The 20881-nt window shown below is 51.3% G+C and overlaps 1 protein-coding gene across 1 annotated transcript in view; it reads left to right on the forward strand.

Annotated features, from left to right (window-relative positions):
* TG (thyroglobulin) overlaps positions 1–20881 on the forward strand; it is a gene marked incomplete at its 5' end in the record, with an annotated part of 239511 nt that overhangs the window by 206403 nt on the left and 12227 nt on the right. Inside the window, 2 exons of the mRNA XM_081258080.1 lie at positions 11951–12132; positions 14838–14945. Coding sequence (XP_081114206.1) covers positions 11951–12132; positions 14838–14945 — 290 coding nt within the window. The remainder of the gene's footprint in view (positions 1–11950; positions 12133–14837; positions 14946–20881) is intronic.

The following is a 20881-nucleotide window of genomic DNA, read 5'->3' on the forward strand; positions in this document are numbered from 1 at the left end:
AGGGGAGCTTTTATTGTCAGTCTGGGTTCTGGGGTTGACCATAGGGCAGCTCAAGTGTATATTTTCGGGTGATGCCAACCCACTTTAAGAGGACTGTCTGCGGCTGCCTTGGTGTTTCCTGGTCCTCTCCCAGCAGCATCTTGGGAGTTTCCCAACTCTGCCCTGAATTTCTGAACCTCCTCCAGCAGGGAACCTGCATCCAGAGGACTGGAAACCCTTGTCAACAATGCATTGAGTTTCCCTCTGAGGCTTTCAAGGAGATATATCCTTGGTCCACTTGCAAAGAAAGATCGTGTCTGCTGACAGAGCTCACTGCCTGCACCAGGAGATGAGTAGGAGAGTGTGCCCTCAAGTCCAGGCATCAGAATAGGGAACTGGCTGACTCCTCCTGTCTGACTTCCCTTCTGCATTTATTCTCCTTTGAACAGGCGCTAGTGCAGTCGTTGGGTGGTTCTTGTGAGCCTGCATCCCGCTGGGAACCCGCCTAGGTGCTGACTGCTGTGGACAGTTGGGAGAAGCAGGGATACAGTAACAGTCAGGTTTGAGGCCAAGTCCACACTTGCAGTGCCATTACATGCCGGCCTCTCCTGAACGCGTACCTCCAGCCCCACTCTGTACCTCCCGCCTGGGCTTTGCCCCTGAACTCTAGACTGGGTCAGCGCAGGGTCGACTTGACGTCTTCACTTAGATGTCTCATCGCTTCTCACTCTTAACACAGCCAAAATGAACTGCTGATTCCACTTATGTCCCCACCCCCAACCAGCTTATATCCCCACTGTCTTCACCATCTCAATAAACAGCAACCCAGACTCCAAACCTCTCTCTCTGCCTACCAGCATTCCATCAGCACATCTATCTTCAAGATGTTTCCAACCCCCTCTCCCCACCCCTTCTGCCATCACCCTGATCCTTGCCATCATCTTTCTCCGGGAGTCTTGCAATGGCCCCCAACCATCTCCCTGCTTCTGGCTTTGCCCCCTTTGCTCTATGAGAACCACAGGGGCTGGAGTAATCCCTTTATGGTGCAAGTCAGATAACGTCACGCCTCTTCTTAAAGCCGTCCAGTGGCTTCAGCTCATGCAGAGGAAAAGCCACAGTCCTTAACGCCCACTATCTGATGTGGCCACTATTTGCCCTCTGACCTCGTCTCCTGCTGCCCGCCTCCTCCCGCTGACTGTGCTTCAGCCTAACTGGTCCCTACGGTGTTCCTCAAATCTGCCGAGCACACTCCCACCTTAGGGTCTTGGCATTTTCTGTCCTCCCTTCTAGAATGTTCTTCCCCAGGTAACTTATTCCCTCGCTTCCTTCAGGGTCTGCTTCTTTGGAGAGAACATCCTGGACCACTCTGGTGGAAAAGGCATCCACACCCCCAGCATCCTCTCTCCCCTTTATCCCGCTCCCCGTCCTCAGCACTTGTTCCCCTTGACATGTTCTATATTCGTCTACTCTATTTCTTCCTCCTCTAGAATGTGAACCCCATGAGCTCTGAGACTTTATCTATCTTGCTATCTGCTATATCTCTGGTGCCTACAAAAGTGGCTGGCACACAGTAAGTGCTCAGTGAATCTTTGTTCAATGGAAAGAATGAAATTATGGATCTGACCTAGGAGTCTTCAAGGAGATAATTTATTCCCAAACGACCCTATGGATCAGGGATTATTATCACTAATGCTCAGATGGGAAACGAGTTCAGAGAGAAGCCAGAATTCAACTCCAAAGGCACCCTTTTTCCATCCCAGCCCTCTGGGAGAAGCCAGGCCTTCCCTCCATGAGCTTGTCATCCAACAACGACAGCATGCTGGGTGAGCACAAACCCAGCTAGAATCAGGGCCACTAGGTGCAAAGGACTTTGCAGTTCCACCCACATTCTTCTTTTATCTCAGCCATAAGGCTGTGAGCTCCATACCCACGAACCAACATTTAACACCATTGTACTGAGGAAGAAATAGGTTTCGAGAGGTTTAATGATTGTCCCAAGGTCTACTAGCTAGTCATTTGCAAAGCCAAGTCTCCACTGAAGGTCCTCTGCCTCCAGTTGGGGGTGCTTTGTGTGCTAAACTCTAGGACAGGGATGGAAATACACTAGCACCACCTACAACACCCTACAGCAATAATCCTCAGAATCATGCCCAACACAGAAATACCATGGAGTAGCGTGGACACCCAAGTGGGAACCGAGCTACCAGCTGCCCTCTGGAGGCGGTACTGAAGTTCCTCTTTATATCCAAACATTCTGCTCACTCGTGCCCTCCAGGTTGCCTTCCCTTCCTCAGCCTCCTCGTGACCTGTATTCAGCATTGGGTTGTGGGTTTCTCCATTTCCCCCTGGAAGGCTCCATAGCACCTGAGTCCAGCTGCCGTTAGCCAAGGAGAATCCCAGGATGGCACATTCCTGAGGGCCTCCATCCCAGCGATTCCTTTCCTGAATCCTCTGTCCATCCATATGGCCGAGCCCTTCCCACCCTGTCTGTGCTGAGAAGCAGGACATACCAACTGTAGAAAATTTTCACATGCGCCTAGAACAGGGTCTCGGGTATGTTTTCCCAACACAGAGACCTGTTCATGTAGTCATGGGGACACTTCCCAAGGTCACTTACTATGTGCCAGATGCTGTGCTAGGTGTCTGGGGGCATCGATACAAATTAAATTCCTGCCCTCGGGGAGCTCAGTCAAGTAACAAAATAGAAAATGGGCAAAAGTAAGTAACTAAAATGCAGTTTGATACACACTATTTGGAGAGATGGTCGTCCTACTGTAGGACCTCAGGGCAGTTAGGGAAGAGGGGGGGTGTCACTGGACCCACAGTGGCACTGCCAGCAGTAGTGACCCAGTGATGAAGGAACTGACCAGGACCCTGTTCCCCCAGCTGTCTGTCAATGGAGCGGGGAGAGTGCCCTGGGTGTCCATGGACTGTAGTCGGGGGTATTTGAGTTCTCCAGAACCTGAGCCTCAGTTTCCCTATCTGTAAAATCGGGAGATTATTAGTACATATCCTCATAAAGATATTGAAAGAAATCATACATGCAACAATGTCTGGCAAATACCATGTGCTCGATAAATATTAGTTTTTCACTTAATTCTTTAACTGTACTACTATGGTCAGTATCCAAAGCCACTGTCCCCAATCCAGAGAATAATCCCAAGAAAGCAGGAATACAAAGGACGCACAGTCACTAAATCACCTCGCCTGACCTGAGCCAATTTTCCAAATCGTGGCAGATGCACACACATGCTTTCTCCTCATGCCAACCTACATCAGTACCATCCAGAGCCCAACCCACAAACACACACCATCCAGCTCCCTGGGGGAAGTCACAGGAGGGGTAGACGTCCCTCCCATCCCACGTGAGCCCCCGGACTCACCCGTCCATCACATCAGCAGAGACCCACTAAATTCCCGCAGCCCTAAGAGGTTGGGTAGGGCTTCCAGAGATTCCACGTGAAGACCCTCACCCACTTACCACCCCAAGCCATCTATGGCCCACCCAAGGAGTCTTAATGACACCAGCAAAGTTAACCACATACCCGTGGAACATCAGCGCTGCCTGAGATGCCTGGAAAGGCTCTGTTCGCAGAGAACGATCTTATTTTCTGAAGTAGCAGCTTTCTGTTGAAATTCTTCATCAGTTGCCGTGGTGGGGATTTTTCCCTCTCTTCTCTCTCTCTCTCTCTCTCTCTCTCTCTCTCACTCTCTCTCTCTCCCTAACTGGTGAAACTGACAGTCTGCCTACATTAACCGGGCATTAATTTGCATGATCAAAAGCAGATTTGTTCCAAGAGGCAATGCTCTTCCTTCCCCTCCAAAACACAAGCATCTCCAAGGAAGGCGAGAAAAATCAGAATCGCCGCCGCTGAGGTGCCCCTGAGCTTGGCCAGGAGTTGGCCTCATCCAGGAGCAGGTGGGATGGGGGCCCTTCGGAGAGTAGGGAGGGGGAGGGCAGCCTGCCTGAGAGTTGGAAAGTGGCACCTGGCAGCCCCAGGCGCTGGCACAAGCTCCAGCCTGGGAAAAGCAAGCCTTTGGTGACAGATTATAGCAGAGGACGGTACAGGAGTCCCAGGGAAGTACACGGATTTCCTGCAGAGAGGGGCTGCTGCACCGAATTCCCCAGCCCTTTGGGGTGGGGTGGTGCGAGGATCCCAACCCTGGGCATCGCGAGGCTCTCTGGAGAGCCCAGGACCTGGAATCAGAAAAATGGGTCACAATTCCTTGCTTTAGCCATGCAATTCAGGCAGGTTGCCTAACCAGTCGGAGCTGCCTTCTCTTTAGGCTTTGAATGGGCACAGGGTGACCAGCCCTGCAGTTATGAGAGGACTTCTAGGTGAAGGAGACAGTGTCCAACCCCTGAGAGCCACGCTGGGACCCCTCCACGCCGGCGCTGTAGCCACCCGGCCCTCAGAGTTGTCACGCACACACGGCACCTCGTCTAAGTGTCCCCCGGCCCTGATGCGTGAGATTATCATTCTCAGTGCAGAGGAAGCCAGGGATCGGCGGGGTTGACTTGTCCCCCCAAAACAGTAAAAGTATTTTCTGACTGTGCAGGTAAAAGATGAATGTAGGCTGGATTCATTCTTATATATCCATTCTTATATTTATTTTTTCTTCTGATTTTAAATTAAAAGGAACATTTTATCGTGTACCCCTGCAACGATGGTGGGGTCTGGACACTGGGCCTGCTGGATGGTGGAGAGGTTGGCCCCTTGTCCCGTCACATCCACACCGAGTGGTCAGGGCAGGTCCCGAGTTGATTCGTGCATGCAGCCGACACATACTCACTGAGGGCTCTCCTCCAGGCTGGGGGGGAAAGTTGTAACCCGAACAGATAAGGCTCCCGGTCATGGAGTTTCTGTTCTCGGGAGAGGACACAGACAGGGATGCGTAAGCAGAGAAAGGAAAAGAAAAGTGTAACAGTAACGGGAGAGGAAGTGATGCAACGGGGGAAGGAACTTTCGTACGGAGTTCAGGGAAGTGGCTTTCAGTCCTGAGTGATGAGAAGGGCCAGCTGTGGGGCGAGTGAGGCGAGGGGCCAGTGCAAAGGGCTGAGGCAGCGCTGGTCTGGGGGACACAGAAGGCCAGGCGCTGGGAAACCCAGTGGATGATGGAGGAAGCAGTAGGAGAGGAAGGCAGATGTGTTGCAGGGACCTGTTAGGTCATCAGTAAAGTGACTTACTCTACTTGCAGGGGGAAGTTATCGGAAAGTTTTAAGTTAGAGAATGATCGTACTGATTCATCTTTTTTTTTTTTTTTTTTTTTAGTAATCAGGAAAATTCACTTTATTATCATTTTTTAAAATAGTTTTACCATACAGATACAACATTGTAAATCAACTATGCTGATTCATCTTTTTAAAGAGTATTCTGGCAGCTCTATGGAAAATTGACTATGGAAGGGTAACAAAGAAAGTAGAGACCAGACTGAGGTCCATTGTGAGGTCCAGGGAGCAAGCTGCTATGTTAAATTAAGGTTAAAGACGTGGTAATGGTGAGAAATGCCCAGATTTGGGATATATCTTAGATCGGCAGCTGGGTAGATGAGTTGGGAGTTCAAGAGAGAGTTCAGAGCTATAGATATGGATTTGGAGAAAAAGCAGGAAACTGTGATGTCACAGAAAGCCAAGAAAAGTACGTTTTTCTGAAAGGAAGCCAAGGTCAAGTGTACAGTGTCATTGGAAGTAGTGTGAGTTGAGCGCAGAGATCTGACCCCTGGACCTGACAGGATGTAGGTCCTGGGCACCCTGGGTAAGGGCCATTTCAGTGGGGTTAGTGGAAGGCCTGAGTGATCAGAGTAGGCTGAGGGGAGAGTGAAGAAGTGGTCACGTGCTTCCCAAACTCACCCTCTTTCCACTGTTATCTCCATCTCCACCGGACACCAACCCTCAACCAGGTTTCATGACCACTTCATTCATTGCCACATTACCTCTGCGACCTTACCAGGCTGTCCCATGGCAAGATCTGTGTCATGTTCATTTCAAATCCTCAGGTGCTGGCCAACAGTATGTCTTTAATTTATGCCCATTAAATGAGAGAGTATTTGTGTCTCCACCTACCTCAGAGCTCTAGAGAATTCTGGGGGCATTTGTTCATTCATTCATCCTTTCAGAGTTCACCCGATTGCCTTTGGAGAGGCTGCCCCAGGTCTCCCTCTTCTCAGACGTACAAAGTCATAACCATTTTGCATAACATCAAGAGTAATCAGTGTACGAAAGTTAATTCACTATCTTCTGTGTACAAAGCACTCCTCCTCCAGTCCCCACTCCCCAGAGAACATTGTCAGTGCTTCTGCCCCAGGATGGGAAGGAGAGGAGGAGGGAAAGAGCCCCGATGGGGCCGTAGGAGTGGACAGGAGGAGTGCGTTAAGACGTCCTCAGGAGGAGAATCGACAGGACTGGGGTACCGCAGAGCACTGGGGAAGATGAGGAAGTGGGAGGAATCGGGAAACATCTCTCTTCTAATCAGGTCGCTGGGTACGGGTCTTCATCACTGAGGTCAGGAAAATAGGAGGGGAAGAAGGTTCTGGAGGTGAGGAAGCACACATAGGCTGGAGAGGGATTTAGGAATCGTCAGCTTACAGATCATTGTCGAAACAAAGGGAGGAAACGGTACCACCTCATGAGCGTGTGTGGACGGAAGGGGATGAGAAAGGGCAGGGGTGGCAACTGGTGGGTGGGTAGACATCAGCATTTAAAGTGGGCAAGACAGCCAGGTGGCGGGGAGGTTCAGAAATGAGCCCGAGATGGAGAATTTTATGGAAAAGGAGATGGGGAGGGTCACCAAGTCCAGGCAAGAAAGAGCCCCAGACGGGGATGGTGAGCAGCGCCAGCACTGGCGCTGACCATCAGTGACCTTGGCAAGCATGGAGGTGGGGGAGCGGGTGGCCAGGTAGCTATGGGGTGAGGGGTGAACTCCCTGCGCTGGGAATGCCGAGGTGGACAGACAGACACCTTGGCTGGCATTTCGTTCTGGGTGGGGGTAGGAGTCATGGAGAGTTGCACGTCGCAGGTTCTAAGAGGGGGGAGATTTACCCAGTGACATCGCTGAACAAGCAGAGGGGAGGGTCCCTAGAGTGCTGGGCAGTGAGTCATCAGCCTCAGAGGGAAGGAGTGTCCCTTGGTCCAAGAAGAGGGAGGGGATTTGGGAAGAGCATCTGGATGGGCCGTGTCCCTGAGAGTAGAGGGTGGCGCGGGTGTATGGAGAGCTCTGAGGATCACCTTGGGCTTCCGAGCAGCCTCGTGGGATCCACACGGCAGAAGAGAGGCAGTAAGAAGCAGCAGCTCCCGGGCTCCCTCCTGGGGCCCTGCAGAGCCCACACCCAACACCCGCTTCCCTCCAGTCTCGGCTCCGCTGTCCTCCACGAGGTCCGAGGCCCATCTCATGAGCCCATTTATGATGTCAACCCTCACCAGCCAGTACCCTGTGCCCTCCCCAGCCCTGCTTGTCCGCTTGTGCCATAGTGCTGACCACCACCAAACCTCCTCTGTCACAAAGATTTGTCCTGTGCCATCCCTCCCCCGAACTCGACTAAAAGCCCCCAAAGGGCCAAGAACATGGGCTGTATGGTTCCCCGATGTACCCCAGATGCCTGGAGCTGCTCCTGGCACATGCAGGCACTTGACAGAAATTTGTTGACTAAACTGTGACTTGAAGATAAAGACCCTGCAGCAACGTGGCTGCCATCCTGTTTCTCAAACTTGGGGTGAACACAAGGACACCTACTTCTAATAATTTACTAACCAGAGGGGAGAGAGAAGTAATATTTACTGTCCCCCATTTGATAATAATTAATTTTCTTTTGATTCTAACATCAGCCCCAGGCACAGAGAGGGGTATTCAGTGAACGAACTTACTGTCCAGCAGTGAGTCTTCTGAGGTTGCCTGCGGAGCCAGGTCCAAACCCCACACTCCGTCCCCTAGGTCACAGGCATCCAAGGTGACTGTGGACCCGTCCACGGTCGCTAAATGTTTCCCAGGGCTCTAACTTTTCTATGGGAGGTGTTAAGGGCGGTCCTTTAAAACTGCGCACTGCACCTGCGCCAATTCTTGATGGCCCTTAATGAGCCCAGGCCCAGCAAACCCGCCTCTGAGGCACGTCTTGCCTGTCATTACAGCCTGTGGCTTCGGCCCTGGCTTGGCAGTCACGTGGTGGCCACCTCCCCCCCGCTGCCTCTCTAATTAAACCAGCAACAGCATCTGTGCCTCTGTCCTCGCCAAGAAGGAACAGACCTGGGTCCTCCTGAAAACGGGCCCCTTCGCATGCCCACGCGCCCCCCAGGGGCTCAGATCCGCACTCCAGCCGTCTCTTCAAAATACTGACTGTGGATGCAGCCACGGCCCAGCTTGTCTCAGGGGCTCAGATCCCCTTAGAATGGGAAACGAATCGCAATCTTGTGGAAGCAGAACCTGGGCCCCTCCCCTTAGCATTCTAGCCATGGAATTGTTCAGATTGTTGGAGGTACTTCTAGCAAGGCCCAGGGCCTGGTGCCCAGCTGCTCCTAAAAGGTGCCCTCTTGTGGAAAGTGTTTCCGCAGCACCCATGAAGGAGGCTCTGTCCTTTGGGTGAGGTCGTCATTTTCTAGCAGTGATCCGGAAGAGGAGTTCCCAAGGATCTGGACCCACCGCCAGTGGGACCAGCCTGGATCAGGCCTGGCTCTAAAGCATGGGCTCCCCTGGGCCAGCTGAGCTGCAGACACCTAGCCGCTGACATCATGCTAACAGTGTATAGGTGTCATCTCGTTTAACCTCAGGACAGTTTTATGAAGAGGGTAATATTATTGTGCCCATTGTACAGAGGAGAAAACAAAGGCAGAGAGGGATTCAGTAAGTTGCCCAAGGTCACATAGCTAATACGTAGCAAAGCTGGCATCCAAGCCTAGGTCTTTCCAGCTCTAGGATTTGAATCTAGGAGGTTTGACTTTGGACTTGCAGCCTCACCTGTGTTATCTCTATGAAGGTCAGTGTCTCTTCCATTCATTTGTCCAACACTTATCTCCTGGGCACCTGCTAGAGCCCTGCGTGCCCCTCCGCTGCTTGGTAGTTCTGGGACACTAGGCGTTAAACTGACAATAACAGCACCTGGGGATTCAGCGCAGCATCTTGAAGCACCCCAGGGGCCCCTGCCTGTGCCTGGGACAGGGCAATAGTAATCGCTCACAGCTACTGACCATGTGTGCCCAGAGCTCTGCTAAGCCCCTTATATGCAGGTTTCATTGGAATTTGGCAATGATTTTATGCAACCGCCCAACTCATATGGTGATTTTGATACTGCAGTGAAATACACATGCTACATGTTTGGCAATAATTGGAGTTATGCGAATGGTGACTAATATAATTTTTGTGATAAAATATTCCAAAAACTCAGTAAAGAACAGAGAATAACATAATGCAGGTTTCCCCCTAAACTATTAGTAGGCTGTGAAGTCAATTAAATAGATTTCAGGCAGGCATTTTTGAATAGACTAGATTAGACTAGAATAGACTAGAATCGAAACTATCAGATATATCATGTATGTTAACAGCAATGAGTGTGAATGTTACTACAGGCATTGAGTGTGAGTGTGTGTGTGTGGATTCTGCATGTATAAAATGTCTTTTTTATTATAGATCATGGTCAGAAATATTTGATATAAAAAACACTGATATAAGAAACACATCACAGGGCTTCCCTGGTGGCGCAGTGGTTGAGAGTCCGCCTGCCAATGCAGGGGACACGGGTTCGTGCCCCGGTCTGGGAGGATCCCACATGCCGCGGAGCGTCTGGGCCCGTGAGCCATGGCTGCTGAGCCTGTGCGTCCGGAGCCTGTGCTCTGCAACGGGAGAGGCCACAGCAGTGAGAGGCCCACGTACCGCAAAAAAAAAAAAAGAAAGAAAGAAACACATCACCATTCAGATTTAACAGACATTAATATTTTGCCACATTTGCTTCAGATCTTTTTCCAAGAAATAACCTGTTGTAGATAGATAACGAAGATAGATAGATAGAATTTAAATGAAGCCCTTTTTGCACACCTCTCCCTGTCTCCTTTCCTCATCTCTCCCGAAGCTGGTGTGTGGCCACCAGCAGACATGCCTCTGATCAGTGATTCCAGCCACTCGTCCAGCCTCTTGGTGAGCCAGGCTGAAGGCAGTCCAACCCAGGACCCCAGAATGTGCTGAAAGAGTGTCTCAGATGGAAGGGGTTGCTTACTGATCATACCCACTCCTTGAATTCTAATCACAGTTCCTGTGTGCTTGGTAATGTTTAGAAAAACAATTTAAACATGTCAGGATATCCTGCTAAGCACATGTCAGTGTTGAAATAAGAGCCTAGAAATATGTAAACACACATCCTAGGACCGTACAAGGGCCCAGGGGTCTGGATCTCCCATGCCAGAGCTGTGTCACTGACAGCCCCTCTGCCCCTCGTCTTCAGAAATGAGGAAACTGAGTCCTGAGGGGAGGACGTGGCCTCCCCAGACTCTCCCAGGCAGACAGGATAAGAAAGGAAGGAAGGGAGAGGAGGAAGACAAATACCATATGATTTCACTCATATGGGAAACGAACAAATGAACAAACCAAACCAAGCAAAAATAAACACATAGCTACAGAGTAGTGGTGACCAGGGCAGGAGGGCTGGGGAGAGGGCAAAATGGGTAAAAGGGATTAACTTCCGTTTCATTTCCTGGTTCAAGTGTGTGTGACCAGACGGAAACTAAACCTTTGGTGGTGAGTGTGCTGTAGGGTACACAGAAGTAGGAACGGAATGTTGGACACATCAAACTTATATAATGTCATAAGCCAATGTTACCTAGATTTAAAAATAAATCTTAAAAAGAAGAGAGAAAAAAGAGAGTGAGGAAGAAAGAAAAAGGAGGAAAGAAGGAAGGAAGGAAAGGAGCGAGGGAGGGAGGGAGGAAGAGTTATCTCCATCTGGACACACATCCCAGAGAGCTCCCTGCCTTCCCCGCCCATCCTATATAAAACAGCCCTGCCCCCATCCCTTCACCCTGCTCCGTTTCTCTTCATAGCACCTGTCCCGGATGAACTGCACAACTCTTTGCTTATTTTCCGCCTCCGCCCACTAGAACGCAAGTCCCTTGAGAGCAGGGAGCTTGATTAGCATGTCCAGGGCTGTTTCCCAGGCCTAGCAAGCCGCTGGCCCTGGACCAAGAGTGTGTCAGTAGAAAAGGGTACAGACAGTGTCCGTACGTTGAATGCTTGAGTCAGTGAATGCGACTGAAGTTAGCTCTCCTAACAAAACCAGGTGACAAGCTGGCTGAGAGTCAAGTGCACGAGCACGCGTGAGACCCGTGATCAGCCTGCAACAAAGGCTTGTGTTCAGTGAGCACTTGTTAGGCCCCAGGCGCCATTTTCAGGGCTTCACATGTATGAACCCTTTTGACCCTCACCGGGGGCTCCACTGTGTCCACCTTCAGGCAGGCACAGAGGGGTATAGGTGCTTGTTTGTTTGTTTGTTTTTTTTAATGTTGAGCCTTCTTTTAATTTATTTATTTTTATTTTTGGCTGTGTTGGGTCTTCGTTTCTGTGCGAGGGCTTTCTCTAGTTGTGGCAAACGGGGGCCACTCTTCATCACGGTGCGCGGGCCTCTCACTGTTGTGGCCTCTCTTGTTGCGGAGCACAGGCTCCAGACGCGCAGGCTAAGTAGTTGTGGCTCACAGGCCTAGCTGCTCCGCGGCATGTGGGATCTTCCCAGACCAGGGCTCGAACCCGCGTTCCCTGCATGAGCAGGCAGATTCTCAACCACTGCGCCACCAGGGAAGCCCCAGGTGCTTGTTTAAGGCCACACAGCTGGAAAGCGGCAGAGCGGGGATTCCCACCAGGCAGTCCGGCTCCAGCTTCCACGCACTTCTCGCCATCTTCCACTGCCTCCGAGAGAGAAAATTCTAGACCAAGGGCTTGAGCTATGCTCAGTCGGGCCTTTCAGAATCTGACTGGGGAATTTCCATATATTTTCTTTTAAGCAATTTGAGGAAAGTCAAGGCCGGACCAGTAGCAAAACAGCCTTTTACCAGGCGCTGCAGAATTCTCTGGGCGGCGAGGGGGCGGACGAGCGCGTGCAGGCTGCGGCGACCTGGTACTACGCCCTGGAACACCACGCGGATGACTACGCCGCCTTCTCCCGCGCCCTGGAGGCTGCCACGAGGTGAGCCGCCCGGGCACCCTGTCCTGCCTGCACCTCCCCGAGGCCGTGGGGATGCTCAGATCCCCCGGGAGAACCGGGGCCTGCTGCTGCTGCTTCATCTGTGTCGGTCATTCAGTCCCCAGTGCGGGCTGCCTGCCCACCACTGGGAATCACGAGGGGTGACCCACCCCTCCTGTCCGTGGTGCTCGCGCGCCATCACAGGGTGCCTGCTTGGATATGCCCCGAACCGGGAAGCTGCGCTCAGCTTGTGTGGATGGAGAGCGGGCGGGGAGCAGTCCAGCAGAGAGGACCCCACCTCCAGCCCAGTACCTGGACCCCTGCTGCCCTTGAGAGCAGAGTGAGGAGAGCTCCAAGGGTGGCTAGAGCCCAGGCCTCGTAAGCATCGGTAGTTTTCAAGGCTCCCCCAGGTGACTCTGCTGGGCGGCCAGAGTTCACCTTCCACAGGAAATGGAGGCCTGGACAGGGGAAGGTTTGTGCCTGATGTCACACCCAGAACAGAAGACCCAGGGCTCCTGAAGCCGTGCATCCCCTTCCCAGGGGGCGGGGTGGGGGGGCTGCCGTTTCTGCACTCACTGCTTATGGATCTTGTTGCTCAAGTTCACCGCTTCAAGCTTCCTTCCCTGGGAAAGTCTGCCCAGGTCCCCCAACCCAAGAGGGGTTAGTGGGTGCCTCCACCCATCACAGGCTCTGCCGTCCCCAGAATGTCCCTCTCAGCACCGTCAAGAGATAGCCAGGATTCCAGTTCTCTGTGCCTGCAGAGCCCCCTGGGATGAGACCACAGTGGGACTCCAGCTCTCGTGTCACCTTTGAGCTCCTCACAGCCGCTTGACATGTTCTGTTTCCCTGAGAGGCCCCCCTCCAAGCCGGGAGAGTGCGGTTAGGTGGTTTCCGCATCCTGTAGCTTCTTTCCTGTCCTCGGGGAGGGAGGTCCACGCTGGCCCTTGCTGTTTGTCCCCGGGGACAGAGCCACTGTCAAGGCTCAGAGGCCTCTGCTGAACTTGACCCTGTTGAGAAGAGATGGACTGAAGGATGTTGAGGCCCACTGTCCTGCTTGGTCATTCCTCCCAGGAGTCTGTGGCTTCCAATCAGAGGGTCGCTAGCTCAGAATAAAACTTTGTACCTCCCCCTGGGATCTTGGGGACCAGGAAGCCTCTAATTTTCCTTCTAGCAGAGAGCTCAGCTTTGAACAAAATAGCCAACACCTATTCCTGGAGGCCCAGCCCCAGACTGGACCTGAAGAACTCACAGATGTCCAAATCCTGGACCCTGAGAGGCTCACAGCCAAGTCGGGACTGGCTTAGATCAATGTTGTAGAAAGAGCTCAGGGCTAGAGTTCAGAGACCCATGTCCATTCTTGCCCCAACTTTGCCTGTAACTGTCTTTGAGGACAATCTGTGAACAGGGGCAAGAGCAGGGGTCTGAAGGAGGGCAGGTAACCAAAAAAGGCTTCACTGAGGAGGTGGACTCCATTCCTCCCTTAGGCCAGGTCCTCATTCTCTCCTGGCCAGACTGAGGCAGCCTCCACAGGCCTCCCTGCCTCCAGTCTCCTCGGCAAGGCCCGTCCACAGCGCAGCCAGGGTGGAACTCTCTGCAGGTCTGCTCCCACCCCCGTCCTGCTCACCGCTGCTCAGGGGACCACGTGCCTTCATCTGCCCTTCCAGACCCTCCCACCAGCCCCAGCCTCTATGAGAGCCTTTCCTGTAAACCCTGGAGGTGCCGGTCTCAGTCGCCAGAAGAGGGGTAGGAAGCCCTCCTCAGTGATGGACTTTTATGGGGGTTGTCAGTATCTCTGCAGGGTCAGGCCCTTGGGCTCCATTTCTCAGCTGTGGAGATGGAGCATCAAGGAGACACAGGGATGCTGAGTGGGATTCAGAACCTGGTGGCCCCAGACCAACCAAATGTGGCCTGATTCTAGCCACACCGGCCTGCCTCTGGGTACGCAGCTGGTGCAGGTCCACACGCAGGACCCCACTGCTGAAAGCGAGTGCTTCCGAGATTTATTCACATCACCCCCAAAGGGGGAGTGGATGTGGAGCTTTGGGAATCTAAAGCAAGGCTCTCAGCCTCCTCCCTGTTGACATTTGGGGCTGGATAATTCTTTGCTGTGGGGCCTGTCCTGTGCATTATAGGATGTTTAGCAGCATCCCTGGCCCCTTCCCACTAGGTGCCAGTAAAAACCTCCCACTCGCAGCTGTGACAACCAAAAGTGTCCCCCAGACATTGCCAGACGTCTTCTGGAGCGTGGAGGCATCCCAGCTGAGAGCCACTGGTCTAAGGGTGTCACACACCTGAAACGTCCCTGAGGTCTCCACCTTCCTTCAGAATGCACAATTATTTTATGTTCAGCTTCATAGTATATTATATTCATTTTACTATAAAATGTTTTGCTCCCAAGTCTTTGAGTAAAATTGATGTCCTGGGAAGGTGTTTGTCCCATGGGTCTCTTGACCCTGCGATGCATCGTATGCACATAGTGTGTGATCGCGGCCCTCCATGAAGCAGGCTGGACCAGGCGCCAGCAGGGGGGCCAGCAGGGGCGAGAGGAAAGCTGGAGGGTGCGAGGAGGTAGGGGAGTGTGTTCTCTGCAGGCCTATGCAGAGGGGCTGGCTGGTGACCCAGGGCCCTTGCCTGGGAGAAGCCTTTACCCGGCACTGTTGTCCATAGAGCTGTGCATAGCTAAACCCCATCCTCTGTCCTCTCACCAGGGACTACTTTATCATCTGCCCCGTGATCGACATGGCCAGACACTGGGCAAGGAGAGCCCAAGGAAATGTCTTCATGTATCACGCTCCTGAAAGCTACGGCCACAGCAGGTAAGGTGGCTGCGTGGCCACAGCGGGTGTGGGCACACAAAGAGAATCTGACAGAGGGTCCCTGTCACTTCTGTGATCCACAGGGCAGCAGAGAAAAGAAGGCAGGACCATCATACAAGTCCTGGTTCAATGACATGGGATGCGTCACTTAACTATTCTGAGTCTCAGTTTTATCATCTGAAAAATGGGTAGAATAGTAATCACCACTTTATCTCACAGCCTTGTAGGAAGAGCAAGTAAAATAAAAGATGTAGAAAGCAGTTTGGAATTGCAACATTAGACATTCATTGATTGACCTGGCTTGGGGGGAGGAGCCATCTTTATTAATCCTACCTGTTTATGTCTCTAAAAACTGAACACTTAGCTTAACTTAAGAAAATGACTTTCCAAAGTATAAAAAGATTTCTTTTGCAACAAAAGGAGTTTTATTCACCCCTAATTTATATACCCTTCTAACTTCCAGAATAAGTTCAATGTATCTTATAATAAAAGTCTCAAGTGCAATAAAATTATCAAAATGGAAAAGAAAAGTAAGAGGTACAAGTAAAAGAAAACCAGTGATAAAGGAAGGGGCAACCAGTGGGCCCAGAATGTGATCCTGAGTTTCCCAGAAGTCAAAGAAAAGATTTAAAAGTAAAGAAGAAAAGAACAAAGGTTTGGTTTTCATAAGCCATCAGCTCAACAAAGGAGCAGAGAGGAGTGGTGTCACAAGACATATTTGGTCTCGGCCAGTGGGAGGGCAAAGCAGCATGCGTCGCTGGGGCACAAGGTTTCCAGGGCATTGGAGGGAGGACTGTGAGGCCACATGTTCTGCTTCTTCATGACCTTCCAGTCCTGAGCTCTTCACCTGCGCTGGAAACCCCGCATCCCCCCAGTGCTGGGCCAGTGACTTCCCACATAATCTGATGTGATTCCCACAAATTACATCAGATTAGCCGCTTCACATTGGAGGTCCTTTGGTAACAGAATGTCAGGGGGTCAGGTGTCACAAGATGCCAGAGTGTGTTGCTTCATTTCATACGAGAGTATGAAGCAAGGACCTATGGAGCGAGGACATCCATTGCCCATGTCCATGGTCTGTTTGGGCCGCAGGGAGACTGAGTGTAAGAAAGTCAACTTTTTTGGGGGGACTGTGTTGGGTCTTCGTTGCTGTGTGTGGGCTTTCTCTAGTTGCGGTGAGCAGGGGCTATTCTTCGTTGCAGTGTGCAGGCTTCTCACTGTGGTGGCATCTCTTATTGTGGAGCATGGGCTCTAGGCCTGCGGGATTCAGTAGTTGCAGCGTGCGGGCTGAGTAGTTGCAGCACGCAGACCCTAGAGCGCATGGGCTTCAGTAGTTGCAGCACATGGGCCCAGTAGTTGTGGCACGCGGGCTGTAGAGTGCAGGCTCAGTAGCTGTGGTGCACGGGCTCAGTTGCTCTGAAGCATGTGGGATCTTCCCAGACCAGGGATCGAGCCCGTGTCTCCTGCATTGGCAGGTGGATTCCTAACCACTGCGCCACCAGGGCAGTCCCGAAAGTGAACTTTAGAGCTGAAGGATTAGCTCCACTACTTGCCAGCTGTGCAATCTTAGGCAGGCCCCTTTGCCTCTCTGATCCTCAGTTTCCTCATCTACAAAATGAGGCTAATGGTTTCCTCTCACTGAGTTGGTGTTAATAATATCTGGATTATAAATTATCCCTCTCTAACCTGTGTTGCTTTACAACAGCATCAAGGGACGTCTTACAAACATACACGATTTCTTATTATAATTGGCAACATCCCTATAGTAGGTTGAATAATGGTCACCGGAAGATACCAGGTCCTAACCCCTGAAACCTGTAAATGTTACCTTATAAGGAAAAGAGGGCCTTCAGATGTGATTAAGTTAGGGATCTTGACATGGGAAAACTATCCTGAAGTATCTCAGTGGGTCCTAAATGCATTCACAAGTGTCCTTATAAGAGAGAACAGAGAGAGATTTGCTACACATAGAAGAGGAGGCTACGTGACCACAGAGGCAGAGACTGGAGTGATGCACCCACAAGCAAGAAATGCCAGCACCCGCCAGAGCTGGAGGAAAGAGGAGTGGCTTCTTCCCTAGAGCCTCCAGAAGGGGCCTGGCCCTGCCCACACCTGGGGTTTGGCTCAGTGAAACCGATTTCAGACTCCTGGTCTCCAGAACTATGAGACAGTAAGCTTCTGTTGCTATAAAGTCACCATAGTTTGTGGTAATTTGTTACAGGAGCCGTGAGAAACTAATACAGGCCCCCAAACGTTCTAGTTTTCCTAAACAAGCACTCTTTACCTGGTTTCCCCCAACGGCTTATTCAATTTATAACACTTCACGGAACATCCATCTTTGTGAGGCCAGCGGCGTTGAAAAGAGCATCTCTGTGTTACAGATAGAGTCTGAGGTTCAAGAAGTTCCACGTGATTTCCCCAAGGACAAGCAGCAGTTGGTTATAGAGCAGTGACCTACTCATAGCTTCTCTGAGCCCCAGAACTCTCTTTCCACTAAAACACACGGTCTCTCTGCTTAGAACTGTTTATAATTCCAACTTGATTTACTTCCTAGATTCAAGCAACTGCCTCCAGGTTGTGGGAAGGGAAGTACGTGCCAGGCTAGGGTTCTGGTGGGAAGGCATTCGGGGGAGAAGGAATGGTGAGAAGAGCCAAGGGTTTGGACAGAGATGAACGGAGGTCTCATAGTCCCGTGGCCACCATGTCCAGGAGGCCAGACCGCATCCAAGGAGGCCAGGCATGGGAAGCCATTCGTGGAATGCTCTGGCCGCGCCTCCCAAATGCCAGGGCTCTCAGGAGTTCACGCCCAGAGTGCGAGTTCTTCGATCTGGTTCTCCGCCTTCCCCTCTTTTAAGGCAGAGATTGTAGCAGAAGCCGCGATACTCCTGCAGCAAGTCCATCAAAAGCCTTCAACATGTGCATACAGCTTGGAACTCCAAAAGTTCCAAGTGGCAAAAAAATGAGAACTGCACCTATTATATGAGGACAAAAACCATCAAAACATAACGTAGCAAAAGGATCCATATGATTCCAGCCAGCGTCAGTAATGCTCTGAGCCCACCTGTATTCGGTTCCTAGGGCTGCGGTAACAGAGTACCATACCCTGGCGGCTTTAGAACAACAGGTATGGTCTCACCGTTATGGAGGCCGGGAGTCTGAAATCAAGGTGTCGGCACAGCCGCGCTCCCTCCGGAGGCTCTAGAGGACGATCTGCTCCAGGCACCCCGTGCTCCAGCTTTTGGAAGCCTCAGGCATTCCTTGGCTTGTAGACAACATCTTTCCACTGTGTGTCTGTGTGCAAATTTCTCCTTTTTATAAGGACGCCAGTCAGACTGGATTAAGGCCCACCGCAATGACCTCATTTTAACTTGGTTATCTCTGCAAATACCCTATTCCCAAAGAAGCTCATATTCTGAGGTCCTAGAGGTCAGGGTTCCGACATATCTTTTAAGGGGGACAGAGTTCAACCCAAAGCACCACCCTTCTCTCAAACATGACAGCCCTGCTGGGGAGGCTCCCGAGGGGCAAGGGTGCAAAGCAGGCTGTTCTGGACCTGGGATCAGGGTGGTTCCCGGAGGAGCAGCCCTTGAACAGAATCCAAACCACATCCTCAGTCTCTTGTGGCCAGTTTGGGTTTTTCTGTTGCTGAAAAGCATCCTCACGCCCCTCTGGGGACCCACAGACAGGATGCCACTGCGCTGATCCACAGAACCTTCCTTGAAAGGAAGCCACGCCCGTGCATCAGAACACACAAAGTGCCTCCCGGGTCACCTCAGGGCCTAGAGACCCTCCTGGCACAGAGGAGGCATAGTAGGTGCTCAGGAAATCATGCTGAAAGACAGAAGCTGATCCAACTACCTCAGTTGACAGGTGGGAAAGGGTCTCTTCCACCCTAGTTTACAGGCTCCTTGGGGCTCGGTTTTGCTATCTGCAAAATGGGAGTAAGGAGGTGGGACAGGTCAGGAGTAGTGATTCTTCACTGGGCTCTGTGGACCCGGGGGAGGAGGAGAGCGAGATGGAGGGTCCGAGCTTCCCAGCCCCTTTCTCTCTACTTCATAACTGAGCTTCAAGTAAGATTTCAAGGTCATTCAGTTTACAGAGATATGAAAAATGTCTGGGCTCAGTCACCGTTCAGACACCTTCTGACTCTGACATTTTATCAGTTTGGGAGGAAAGAGACACTCAGAGCCACTGAAACATTTTACAGGCAGAGAGGTTGCCAACTGTACAAAGGCAGAAGGTGTCCTGGGCAGAGCAGCGACTCTGGGCCGAGTGCCTCGTTAGAAACCCGTCTTGACTCTTACTAGCTCAGGGACCTGAGGCAAGTCACTTAACCTCCTTGGTGACAGTTTCTTCAACTGAAAATGGGGAGAAGAAGAATCGTACCTACTTCAGAGGGTTATTGTCATCATTTGTGTATAGAACAGGACCCGGCGAACAGCAAGTGTAAGAGTGTCTCATTATTCTTGTCCATCAGAGCACGTTCTTGATATCTTTCTGGGCCTATATCACCTCTCCCCACCACGACCATAATATGGTGCCATCTATATAGTAGATACTTGAATGAATGAATGAATCATAGAAACTCACCCATTTAATTGTTGGCAAGTTTACCTTTTCTGCTCGAAAAGACATCTCTCTCACTCTGCCATGGAGCTGTCACACTCTCATTTATTTCTGGCTGAAGTCTACAGACTTAAAATATATGCGCGTGCCTTATGGTTTCAGCCATCTGTCTGTGAGCATATATTAGCTTTCCTGGCATAGCTAGTGAACAAAACACAATAAATTACCACTTTCTTGCAGACTCTTGTTAATTGATCACAGCATCGCATGCTCACCTGGATTATGTAGATGAGATTTGCATCTCTGAAACTGAGGGCCAACTTTTGTGAGGAAAGAATAAGTGTAATGGATGGGGGAGGAGACAAAAAAAGGAAAATCTACAGTGTGAGAAGAAGGTGCAATTTTAAGATCCAGATTCAAAGAATCATAGACTATGTAAGATGATTTCATCCAACTCATTTTTACAGATAAAGAAACAAACGCCCAGAGAAGACCAGAATTATGTCCCAGTCACAGAGTCAGTAAGCGGCAGTCTGGACTCAAACCCTGCCTCCTGCCCTTTCTCCAGTTTTCTTTCAATTGCACCCACTTCAACCCAAAGCCCCTGAGTGCCTGCCATGGCTAGGTCCACCTGCTCGCTGTGCGACTTTGGACAAGTTGCTTAGCCTCTCTGAGCCTCCATGCATCTTTATCTATCCAAGGGGAGAGTAATAGTGCATGTCCCACACGGCGGCTGGAAGGGTTCAGGGGTGCAGTGTCTGCATCTAGGGTGTGTGTGTGGGTGTGTGTATGTGTTTGTACACACCACAGTGCCTGGCAGCTTTGCTCACCAAGACTATTGACACGAGGACAAAACTTAGCAGCTTTCTTTTGCTCAGTTCTGCTCACTGGGGAGATTTTGAGCCAGTTTCCTCCATGGCTCCCATCTATAGCCCACTGTTTCATGAAGATGGATTTTCAGTGATGACTGTAATCCAGGGTTTCTCGACTTGGACACTGTTGACATGTCAGGCTGGATAACTCTTTGCCATGGAGGGCTGTCCTGTGCGTCCTGTGCTGTTTAGCAGCATCCCTGGCCTCCACCCACTCAATACCAGAAACACCTTCCCAGTTGTGACAACTAAAAATGTCTCCAGACAAGGCCACTGTCCCCTTGGGGCCCCAAATGGTCCTCTGTTGGCAAGCACTGCTGGCGTCCCTTAAAACGGGAGTTATCACTAACCCCACCTGGAGAGAAGGTGTGACCCCTTTCCCAGATCTTATCCCTGAATCAACACAAGATCCCCCCACCGCCAGGTACTGTCCCTGGTCCTGCGAACCCTGGGGCAGACCACAGCACGCCACACACCGGAGCATCTGGCTCTTCTGTT

Source organism: Mesoplodon bidens, assembly GCF_964165515.1.
Source record: "Mesoplodon bidens genome assembly, chromosome: 16".
Classification (NCBI taxonomy): domain Eukaryota; kingdom Metazoa; phylum Chordata; class Mammalia; order Artiodactyla; family Ziphiidae; genus Mesoplodon; species Mesoplodon bidens.